This window comes from Elgaria multicarinata, chromosome 2 (genome assembly GCF_023053635.1).
Source record: "Elgaria multicarinata webbii isolate HBS135686 ecotype San Diego chromosome 2, rElgMul1.1.pri, whole genome shotgun sequence".
Lineage (NCBI taxonomy): Eukaryota > Metazoa > Chordata > Lepidosauria > Squamata > Anguidae > Elgaria > Elgaria multicarinata.
Genome location: NC_086172.1, coordinates 163,428,285 through 163,440,494, shown reverse-complemented (window position 1 = coordinate 163,440,494; position 12,210 = coordinate 163,428,285). Strand labels below are relative to the sequence as shown.

At 40.5% G+C, this 12,210-nt stretch overlaps 1 protein-coding gene across 5 annotated transcripts in view; it reads right to left on the bottom strand.

The window, feature by feature from the left end:
• Positions 1-12,210, bottom strand: part of EML1 (EMAP like 1) — a 154,353-nt gene that overhangs the window by 26,587 nt on the left and 115,556 nt on the right. For all 5 annotated transcript variants that reach the window (XM_063118030.1, XM_063118028.1, XM_063118029.1 and 2 more), the window contains 4 exons: positions 11,194-11,323; positions 7,144-7,293; positions 5,539-5,608; positions 2,057-2,167 (listed from right to left, as the gene is read on the bottom strand). In XM_063118030.1, coding sequence (XP_062974100.1) covers positions 2,057-2,167; positions 5,539-5,608; positions 7,144-7,293; positions 11,194-11,323 — 461 coding nt within the window. The remainder of the gene's footprint in view (positions 1-2,056; positions 2,168-5,538; positions 5,609-7,143; positions 7,294-11,193; positions 11,324-12,210) is intronic.

Here is a 12,210-nt window from a genome sequence, read left to right as displayed (position 1 = left end):
TTTTGTTTTTGCAGCAACAGAAAAGATAGAAGAAGTGGTGGAAAAACATGGGGTGGGTGGGTCACGAGCTGAAGATGGTATTGTCTAGACCCCCGATAAATTCTGTGAGTGAGGGAGGTCAATGGCAACGTAAAAAACCTCATCTCGAAGCACTTCACTGTTGAGTGAATGATTGATACCTCTGATTCCTCAACTGTGGTCTTGAACCTAGAGAGTCATGGAATCTTTTCTTGACAATGGTTGTAGGGAACAATTAAATTTGAGATATTTGGGGCCGAACTAGATGTGGCAGAGCAGCTATGTATACTTATTCACATTAAGATATAAACCTGGGACATATATACATATGTGGTGGTCATGCCCAAAGGCGAATATTTTTAGGAATAAAGTGTTCCAGGAGTTTAGTTCAATAACTGCACAATGGGTTCATCCATCTTCACACCTAGCACTGTTAAATTTATATAAAGGATTGGATAACAAGCTGTTAGACAAGGATTTAGTAAGCCATCTACTTCTGGCAGCAAGATAGATGATTGCCAAGCACTGGAAGGATGGCAAAGGGCTTCATATTGATAATTGGTATCAACAGGTTTGGCAGATTGCTCTTTTAGAAAAATTGACAGAAAAAAATGAGGAAAGTGAGAGGACAATTAAACGAGGACAAATTTGAGAGGGTATGGAGGAAATTTATTGACTTTGTGAACAAAGAAGAAGAGTGGAGAATACCCCTGTTGATATATACAGACATTTGGAGTGGATAGGAGGGTGGTAATATTAGAAAATCAACTTCCAATCCAGGCAGAAACATGTAATTTGTATCTGAATTGATACAGAATGTGTTGATACACAGAATGTGTATATATAAATGATGTAACATTCAACTTATATAACCAGAACTACTAAAAAGGGGGGGGGGGGAGGAAAAAGAAAAAGGATTTGACTTGCACAAGGATGAATATGGGTTTCTGCAAGAGGTAGAAGCTTTGTGCTAGTGGAATGGCACCATCGGACTCAACCCAAAGTCTGGAATTATACATTAGTTTTTCATTTCATGCTAAATTAAATAAAATATTGCATTTTATTTATTTATTTTTAAAAAGATATAAACCTGGGGATGGGGAAGGGGGTCTATTTTACATATGAAATGGAAGGTAGAAGTGATGGGTGAGACAAGCAAAACCATCCCCACTTTTCCGGTACCCTCAGTTGCTCCCAGCACTTTTCTCCCAGCCTGGCTACAACATTGGGATTGAGCTGGGCTGGGAATTAAAATCCTTGGATCAACGGGCACAATGAGGCAGTGTTCTTTTTTGCGGGGAGGGGGTGCAGTTCAGTGGCAGAGCACAGGGTTTGCATGGAGAGGGTTCAAGGCTCAGTCCCTGGCATTGCCAGATAAAGCTGGACAGTCTCCTGTCCGAAAGTCTGGAGAGCCACTATAGCAGTCATTGTAGACAATCCTGACGTAGATGGACCAATGGTCTGATGTGGTATAAGGCAGGTTCTTATGTTCCAGAAGTACGGTGAGAGAAGGGGCCCAGAAGGATTCATTCCCCTCACCCGTACACTCCATTTCATGTAAGAAGTAGACTCACTCCCTGCTTTATATGTAAACAGGGCAGGCATGTGTACAAAATGCACATGGCTGCCCCATCATGGCTAGTTTGGCCTTACACCTTAGGGGAGGAAGGGAGGAATGAGGAGACTTATTGGCCATGTATTAGAGTACAAAGATTTGTACCAAGCAAATTGGGAACTACTGAGCAACGCTCTTCTCCTGTTTAAACCCTTCCTAATTAAGACTAAGATTTTACTGAAGCAAAACTAATTAAAGTTGATCAGAGAGCTTTGTTAGAATCAAGTGAAATATTTGGTGCAATCCATTGGTAACATCTCCTGCAAAACCCACAATGGCGAAGAATGGTTGAACAAGAGTGCATTTGCTTACAGAGAAAGCTTTCCCAACAAACTGTGTCCATTGATCTTACTTTTTAAAAGCATACACCTGTCAATCAGAAGCACACAGGGCACATCAACAACACATTAAATTATTACTTACTGATTTGGAAAATGCAATGCAAGTGACAGCCCGGTCAAAGAACCCCATCCCAATGACATGCAGCGTATTCAGAGTAACAGAATCCCAAATGCGGACATGGGGCAGTAGTTGCTGTTGAAAGAGTACAAACAGACACACAAAAAAATAACAGCTGCAAAAACACGGAGTGGGGGTCAGAAATGGGAGCATAATCAGAAAGTATGAAAATACCTGAAAATACATTTTAGCAATCATTAATACATTAATAGGAAGTAAAGCATCTTTAATTCATGGAAATGCAAACATGTAGAAGAAGTCTAGTTCTATATTTCATGTACTCAAATGGATTACAGAAAACAATTCTTTATCATAGTTAATTTTTTACAAAGGGCAGTTTTTGTTTCAAGCAATCAACTCAACACATGGCAAACAACTTATTTATATAATTTAGAAGCATAGCTCATTCCATACCAAAATTGCAAGGCGCAGTAGCCAGTTAGTGTAGTGTTATGGCTAGGAGATTATACTGTGAAGCAGAAAGTCCATGGTTCAAATCACAGAGTCCCAGGTCTTTGCCCATGAACTCATTAGATGGTCTTGGGCAAGTTACTCTCTTTCAACTTCAGCCTCCCACTTGCAATATGGGCATAAGAACATCAGCATATTAAGGTTTATTGAGACATCTAAGAAACTTATGGGTGAGAGGCATGATTTGGCTAAAATTAGGGGTAATAAGAGCAGGGCTTGAGGACTGCATTAAGGCCCCCTTGTCTTTCCCTCCATAAATTGAGCATTGTAAAGCTCTAAACAAATGCTGATCGTTGTTACAACAGTAAATAATAAATAAAAGACCATATAAACATTCGCTGCTCTCTTCTATGGCAGATGATAGTGGGCGTCATCACACAGGGGGAAATCGCGTTTCCTTACCGGTGCTTCTCCACCCATGCGTTTGTCCCTCATTACTTCCTCTTTCAAAAGAGGAAGTAAACACCATGCACGTCGCCCATTCAGTGGGCCCTTTTCATCATGTTGCTTCTCCTGCACACGGCAGGAGATAGTGGCAACTTCTGTCTCAAAAAATAAGTTGGACTTACTGGGGTGTTTTTTTGTTGAGAGAAGAAGGCTAGAAGGCACGTGAGGCACGTGGGACACAGATGACATTGTGACAGGGACCCGCAAAAATCCGTGAGTGCCCAGCAACGAGCGTGCAATAAAACACTCGTCTGATGATGCCCAGTATCTGACAGAAATATACTGCAATGCATTTTTAGAGCCACTAGAGAGCAATCTTTGTAAACATATATTTAAACAGCCAGCAAAAGATAAGCTGTGATGGCCATGAGAAAAAAAAATCCAAAATCTGTATCAAGGTTAACACCTTTATTAAGCCAACCAAAAGAGTACAAATATGCATTGCACTAATATGAATTTTGGAAGTTTCAACAGCCGACTGCACAAGAGACTGACCGAAAATATTTGCCTATTGATAACTGTAGTTAATGCAAAGTAACTACAGAAGGGATAGCCAGAATTATTCTTTGTCTTTTTATTATTTACAGCTTAGAATACTCTCTGCAGGGAGTATCTCTTTGAAAGGCTTTTAAACAAACCATTCTATGCTTGACATTTTAGATTATGTTGAAATATAGAAGAAAATGAGAATTGCATCTGCATACTTGCAGATATTAATAATTTTTAAAAGTTGCAAACACTGAATCTTACTAGTTCAAATGGGAAATTAAGTATTATTATTACATGTTGCTCAGGTTGGTAGTCTTCGGGCTCATCTACAACAAGCAGGATATTCCACTATGAAGGTGGTATGAAAGAGGTATAATAAAAGGCAGGAGTCACGCTACTGCTTTATAGTGGTACTGAAGTGCACTGATAAGTGTTGGGGCCCAGGACACATCTACATGAAGCAGGACATAACACTATGAAAGTGGTATGAAAGCAGTATTTCGTATGTCTCAATGGGCCCCAACAGTTGTCAGTGCACTTCAATACCGCTAGAAAGCAGTAGTGTAGCTCCTCCTTTTAATATACCGCTTTCATAGCGGAATATCCTGCTTGGTGTAGATGAGCCGTTCATGTAGTTCCTTTTCCATTTTCCACTTTAGTCATGATAAATGTAATATTTACTTTGGTATTCTCAGGTGAATGCCAAAGAAAAATGGAGTTTTGTGTTTTGTTAACACAAATGAGTGTGTTTATGCCTGAAAATTACAGGTCCAGGTCTTCTGTACAGACATATTACAAATTTTCTCTTGATCATATTACTGCTGAAAAGCTCATGCCTTGCCCCAACCCCATCCTGCTCTTTATGCCATTCATTCTTGACCCTAAAGTTGTTCCTAGTATGATCCTGAAGTTGTTCCTAGCTCCTTATTTACAATTTAAGACCCTGAAGTTGTTCCTAGTTTACATTTCATAGTTTCCTATGTGATTTAAAAATGCAGTCGCAGTCTGAATGACCACTTTGAGCAGGATTTTCTGGGTGGAGAGGTGGGAGATGAACTGAATAAATCAATTCAGTTATTAAAAACTCAAATATACAAGGACCCCCACCCACCCACCCCAAAAATCGAACACCAGCGCTATTGGTAGACTGTGCTCTATGAAGTGAAACACCACCATATCCAGAATCTTCATTTTGACGCAAAGCACTCTCAAGTGGAAGGCCCCCAAGGGAAAAAAATGCTTTACACTAGAAATACCCATATAAAATAGGAACTGGGTTCAGAACATGAAGTAAACCTTTGTCTACTCCAGGTTTACACCCGTGCATCTAGCAGCCCATGCTCTAAGTATCCAGATCAAAATAACATTTGGTATATTCATTTAAATAAAACATACACATGTGTTTTGTTTTGGGCCTATGGCCTGATTGGAATCCACCAGGAGAAGAGCCTTTAGTGTAGTGGCCCCTTCTCTGTGAAATTCTCTGCCCCTGGAGGTCAGGCAGCCACCAACACTAGGCTGCTTCCGGGGCCTCCTGAAAACAGTTCTGTTTCAAGAAGACTTCCTCAACTGACTAGCCACTTTTTTTCTGGTTCCTTTGTTTTAAAACTGAACAATTTTAATTTGCTTTTAAAATCTTCTTTCTTTTATTATTTATACCTATGTTCACCGCTCTGGAATCCATGTTAGATAATTGAGCGGTATAAAAATATTGTAAATAAAAATAATAACAACAACAACAACAATGTGGGCTACATCCAAGACTGATATTGCTTTAGGCTGGATATGTAACTAGAACTTGAGAACCAGGAACCAGCTTCAGCCTCATTCATATATTCCTACTAGTACCACCTGTCCTATCATTCCCCCTAAAACCTACATGCCATTACAGCTCTTGTTTCTTCTAATATATAATCTGGATAATTAATTTTAAAACAGCTGCTTCATATTAATTTTAATATAGCATCAGCACACTATAGAAAAGTCACATTTCTACCAAAAAAAAAAAAAATCTGAATGTGAGCAATAGGCTGACTTACTTTTCCATCCTTAGATGTTCCTGCAACCTGGCCAGTCGCTATGGTGATCCTGTCAGGATGGACAGCTAGGCTGCACAAAACAAAACCCTTTTGTCAAATAACGTATTTACAAATACTGTACACATTACAAGCTAAAAAAAAACCCAGAACTCTGTTGACTTGAAATTTTCTGAAATATTTATGCCATCGTTTCTGTATTTCATTCCTCTCCTTATCTAATATTTAAAGCTTATATTGCACCCTATAGTAACTAGTAACCCCGTTGCTTTTTAAAAACAACACACTATTTAAATTGCTATGCAAATTGGCAATTTATTACTTCTGAAATACTCACATTTGTACCATATCTACCCAGAATGTAGAGCTTTTATATTGTATTTTATATTATGGTTTTATACTGTTGTTTTATACTTTGAGAGCCTCATGTGGCGCAGAGCGGTAAAGCAGCAGTTTCTGCAGCTGAAAGTCTCCCCACGGCCTGAGTTCGATCCCAGCGGAAGCTGGTTTCAGGCAGCCAGCTCGGGTCAACTCAGCCTTCCATCCTCCCGAAGTCGGTAAAATGAGTACCCAGCTAGCTGGGGGAAAGGGAATAACGGCTGGGGAAGGCAACGGCAAACCACCCCGCTATAAGGCCTGCCAAGAAAACGTCAGCGAAAGCTGGCGTCCCTCCAAGAGTCAGTAATGACTCAGTGCTTGCACGAGAGGTTCCTTTCCTTTTTTTTATACTTTGAATGTTTTTAATTTTTGTGAACCGCCCAGAGAGCTCCGGCTATTGGGCGGTATAGAAATGTAATAAATAAATAAATAAATTAGAATGTCTTCCAACCCCAAGCAAATCTTAACACTATGAGTATCAACTGTTAAGGGAGGGTGCTACTGCATTCATGTCCTGCTTGTGCTCCTTGGGACATCTGGTTGATCACTGTGGGAGCATAATGTTGGACTACATCAGTCTATGAACTGATTCAGGACCTTCTTATGAGGACCAGAGATATAGCTGCCTCAATGCTCTTTGTTCCATTTCTTGTAACCATACCTAGCTGGTGATGAGAGCTGATGTAGGGTAGTGATTAAAATGGTAAGATGCGAGTCAGGAATGCCTCAGTTCAAATATCATTTCAGCCATTAACTTCCTAGGTTACTTTAGGCATGCCACTATATTCTCAGCCTCAATCCCTTTTCTGTAATATGTGGTGGGCTGTGTGCGTGCATTTTGGAACAAAAGAAAAATTGAACCAAATGAGTAGAGGTTGAACCATTCAGTTCAAAATGAAAGGCATAAGTAATGAATGAGTGATAAACAGAGATGAATGGGTTGATCTTCATTTTCCCATTCCTACCCTGGCATTGAATTGTGCAAAAATTAAATGATGTAGACATGACTCAAGCCTAATAGATCCAGCAGCCCAGGGACAGTGCTGCCATTTGGCTACCACCCAATAAGCCTGCCACCACCAGCAGGATGTAACCCACCATCATGTCCAGGGCCCCTGAAACCTGGCACTGGACCTGCTGTCATGTTTCCTTTACAAGAAACAGGACACACTATAAATTATCATTGTTTCATCCTGATCGTTTTCAAGGTACCACTGTCTTATGGCTTACCACTTCACGTCATCATTATGACCAGTGTAATGTCTCTGCAGTTGCTCTTCGACGTTGTACAATACAACAACAGAAGCTATGAAATACACAGTTTCACCTGTGGGTAGGAGGTACAGGTTGCTGCGACAGTCCCGGCCCCGATAGCCATAACTGTCATCTTAGTTAAGGCATAACAATTCAAAAATTACTATGTGCACTGTAGGGTTCCCAGACTCTTGGAGTGTTCACAAGTTTGTTTCAGTTTAAAGTGGCAGAAGGAGTGTGTGCTATTCAAAATAGATCTCCCCACCAAGTTGGCAGATCTGCTAGCTAGGAAGACCTTTATTTCAAGAGGCAAGAGCTTTCTCAGTCAACAAATCTACTCATAAACAAGCAGACTTGCTGCTGTTCTTAGACGGCCAGGGCAGCTCCGTAGCCACAAAGGACAGCAGTAGAACAAGTCAAGAGGAGGTGGGATAAGAAAGAACAGCCCCTCCCAGAAAGAATCCGTAGAGCGCATAGATCTCCAGAACTCCAGCACTGGTGGGCATACTTCCATTTTAGAGCTTTCATAATATACAGCTCACTCTTCTCCCTCTGCATTCTGCCCATTGCAAAGCTTTGCCATTACTTGCCTTGCCTTAAAAGGATTTAAATATACAGAAGAGGGAGCTTAAAGCAAAACAAAAACAGTATTTCAAGTGAACTTGCTAAACAAATAAAAGTATCATCTGGCTGGACGAAACCTCCAGTAGGTCAGCCAATATATTCCTCAGCCTCATTCTACTAGGATTGATTTCATTATCCCTAGTTCAGGATGATTGCTTTCATTATCCTGGTGTTAACTAGCCAGATGGAAACAAGATTGCAGAAGGGTTGCATTGTGTATTTTTAAAAAGAAAGAAAGAAATGAGCCAGAATCTCATTCTGTTACCACCAGTGCAATTCCTGGGCAGATCTAATCAAATCATGAAAGTTAATCTATATGTAAAATGGTATTAATTGGCCTATGATGTTATTTAACACTAAACATGATGCAACAGTACTCTCCTGTGATATATCGTCTCTCATTATTGCGGGCAAAGATGAACTGACCCAGCTCTGTTCTTTTTTTTTTTGTTGTTGCTCTAATCAGCACGACTTATGAAATAAGACCAAACTAATTAAAAATCTTGGTTCCTAAATTGCATCCACAGCTGCTTTCCACATTGTATCTTCAAACTCATACTTTCAAAATGGGCACAGGGAAGCAGCTGGAAAATGGCTGCGGAGCCTCTTCTTTGTAACTGTGAAGTCTTTGTCTTTGGTCACTTCCCTGAACACTTTTAAAGAATGCAAGGGGGAAACACAAACTCAGAAAGCGACCCACAAGATCCTAATTAACAAATGGATTTTCCAAAACTGCCATGTTCCTGCAGCTCATCTATATAGTTCATTTGGTTTGTAACACACACATATGTAGATGAAGTTCCCCCGTTTTCGGCGTATTAACTTGCACCTGTCTGAGAACAGCTACTGTATGTCCATGACCAATTTATGCATACAAGTATGCAATATAGTCAACACTATGCAGGTCAAGAGAGTCAAAGAATACTACCGCAGCACACTTGTTTAGCAACGCAGAGTATTGAAGTGAGGGCTTATGATCTAAATCGTAACTGGGAAAGGAGGACAGGGATTTAAATGACAGGAGGGGAGGGGGATATGAAGCTAACGGAGAGGCAGGTAAGATAAAGCTTGACTGACTCAGGAAGGCGTGATTGAAATCCCACCCTGTTTATAATATAAAATTTCTGTCGGGTACCTAAAAGCTATCTGAGGGTTTTTACCAATGGTAAAGGCTCCCAAATATTGGGGGAGGGATCAACTGACCCCCTTCCTTTCCCACAAAATCCTCTCCAAATAGCCACCATATGCGGCCAACCGTCATGCTGCCAAGATAGCCCTGGTACCTGAGCCTCACGCACATGCACATATCCTCTCTCGGGGGGCTGCTGGAAGCAAGCAAAAGTTGCTTGAGGGGAGAGAAAGGAGCTCCCTACACAGCAGCCTCTTTTCTTGCAACTACCCGCAACAAGCAGCAACCTCTACACCGCCTCTTTCTGCACCACTACTTCCTCCACTAGGACACACCTCTTCTGTGGCGCCTGGAGAAGCAGCCACCACTAACAAAAAGGACACCTCTAACCTGAATGCAGCTTATGTGTTGGGACAGATGAATCACTCTTTACCTCCTCCTCCGGTACAGAGCTGGCACAAACCATTTTGCAGAGTGTGGTGAAGGACAAGATGGCATTCCCTACCCATTCAACATATAGAGTCCAGCAGGACTGGCAGCTGAATCTTACTTCCATACTGGGGAAGAGACAGCTTCCTCCACACCTCTGGGCAGCAGGCTAGTGGAGAGGGAGCAGGACAGTTTAGCTTAGGAGACTCAGAGGAAATGGTGGAGAGGTGTTGACCCTGTCCCCAGCATCTGCTGACTGAGGCAGCTGCTTCACTTTACTAAATGGTAGGGCCAGCCCTCCTCAGGGACCACAGACCATATTCAGCTTGGGGAAAGAAGGATATGTGCTAAGGCAGTTAAGGGAGACCTCAACATTGCCCTCACTTTCTTCTATGATAAGATAAAATGGTATGAAAAGATGTGGAAGTCTTCGTTGTTCCTCCACACTGCCCTTAAATATGATGGAGTTTTAGTAGCAATACTACTAATAATAGCAATGACCCACTCCCTTGAGAAGGAGAGAAGTCTGACAAGTAGAAAAAGGAGTCTGTTCCAGCCCAAGGGAGAAACCCACGTGCACACACACACAATATGAGAGAATCGATGTGAAAACTATTCATTAAATAAGAACTAATCTCTTTTTTAAAAAGTAATTCATTAAAAATATTTCATTAAAAATTTGGAAACATCTAAACACATTCTGCGGGCTCTAATCTCAACTACATGCAGGAATTTTGGGCTTCTTTAGATTAAGGGGAAATCACGTTCACTTACTGGGGCTTTGCTTCCTACTTCTCTTGTGCAATTGTAATGGGCTACATTACATGGGCGGAGAGGGCAACCACGTAGTGTATAATTGAAAACTTCCCCTCCTCTCAGTGCTTATAACCTTGAATGGGGCAGCATCCTCTATTGGGTGCTTTGTAGCACAACTTCAGCTGCACATGGTAGGAAATCCCATGATATTTCAGAAGAATTGGGATATCCAGGATTATTTTTGTTTTAGAATGGGATTATTGGGGCAAGGCGTAGGAGATGTGCAGGAGGTTGAAGGTGTTGTCAAAAGGACCCACAAACTTCTGTGAGTGGCCAGTCACGACTGTGACTTATTTCACCCATGTGAAGAGCCCCTTTGTGTTAGATCAATGTGTCCCTTCTTTTCTTCATGATTAGGGAATTCTTGCTTATACTCAGTGACCTCAGAGACTGACAGTCTTAGACCACAATCAGCAAATTTAAAAGGTCCTATTTTGTTGCAGCCAACACACCACCCAAATTTGGAAGCAAACTACTGATTTTCCTTTAAAAAAGGGCCTTCCCCCCCCCTTACCACTGCCAAGGCAGGGCAAGTGGGCATCACAAAAAAGGCCAAACCATGCATTGCCCACCCCTGTTCTAAATGAATGAACTGAAAACTGTGGTAGTTTTTCTAATGGCTGTGTGTGTGTTTTTAAATTGTGTGGAGGTGCTATAAATACTATTTTATAAGTCACAGTAGAAGAGCAAACCTATTTAAGTACATTATAATTAGTAACCATAGTGCCCTACTTTTCTGTAATGTGCCTAATTTAATCATCTGATAATTAACTTGTTTTAAACATAAACCTTCAGGCTAGATTCAATTGAAACCTTCCTGGAGCTGCTTAGTGGTATAAAGATGTGGAGCAGAAGTTTCATACCACTAATACGCACTCGATTGTCTCATTGCTAAAACTGTAATAATTCCCCAAAGCAAGATGCCTGTTTTGCTTAACATCTTTCAAAAATACATTTAAAAAAAAAGAAAAAAGAACACAAGAGATGAACAGCTTCTAGTTTAATTTGATAACATTAAAAAAGGATACACCCATTCCAGTTTAAGCCTCTTGGCTGGTAGTTCTGCTTTTGCTTCCAAACTGTAAGATTCCACTTGATCTTTGGGCATGTACATGGTAACGGGACGTCCACGCAGAAACATTTTTACATATCCTTCCTCTAAAACAAGATCAGAAATATGAAGAATTACACACAGAGAACATCAGTCACATATGCCACAATTCTTCCATCCCGTGCCAATATTTTGCCTATTTATATCTTGAAGTTAAATTGAGGAGAATGGGTTTCCCCCCACAAATACCCAAAGCTTGATATAATCAATTATACACATGAAGCCCCTTCTGCTTTGAATCTCTTTAGAAGTCCAACAACCTCATAATCAGATGACACATGATGAATTTTACACAAAGGGGAAAGAAAGCATAACTTTGTAGAAGGAAATAGAGATCTAATTTTTGTACTCAACTGTGGAAGAATCCCCAAAGATTACAATTAACACAGAAATGCCACTTAAAAATCTTTTTATTTATTTTAGATTGAATATTTACATATCTGGGTATCAGCAGCTATACTTGTCAACATTCACTGCATCTTAGTGTAAAGCTAAACTCTACACTTGATACATTCTGTTAGATATACACTGGAAACACAATAAAGACAGTCAGTTAGTAAAATGCGCTGATGTACATGCAAAAAAAAATGGCTAGATTTTAAAACAGAAATAGCAACAAATGACAACACAGAGAAAGGAAAAGCATACAAAAAGGTTACAGATCAGAACTCTGCTGACATTAATTAAACATGCTTAACACCAGAAATACTCTAGTTGATGGTGTTGTAAGCAAGGTATCCAGATAGAGAAACATTTATTTAATAGCAGATCTGAAAGTACTGACTTGGGGACTTCATAGGGCTTAAAAAACTAGGTGACCTGGGGAATGACATGATTGTCTGACTAGGACTTTTAGGAAATGGCAAAGCCAAAGGAGGTTTCTTGCGAACAGCTGGTGTAGCTTTTCGAGATTCAGAGCTTGCTGTCTCCTGCT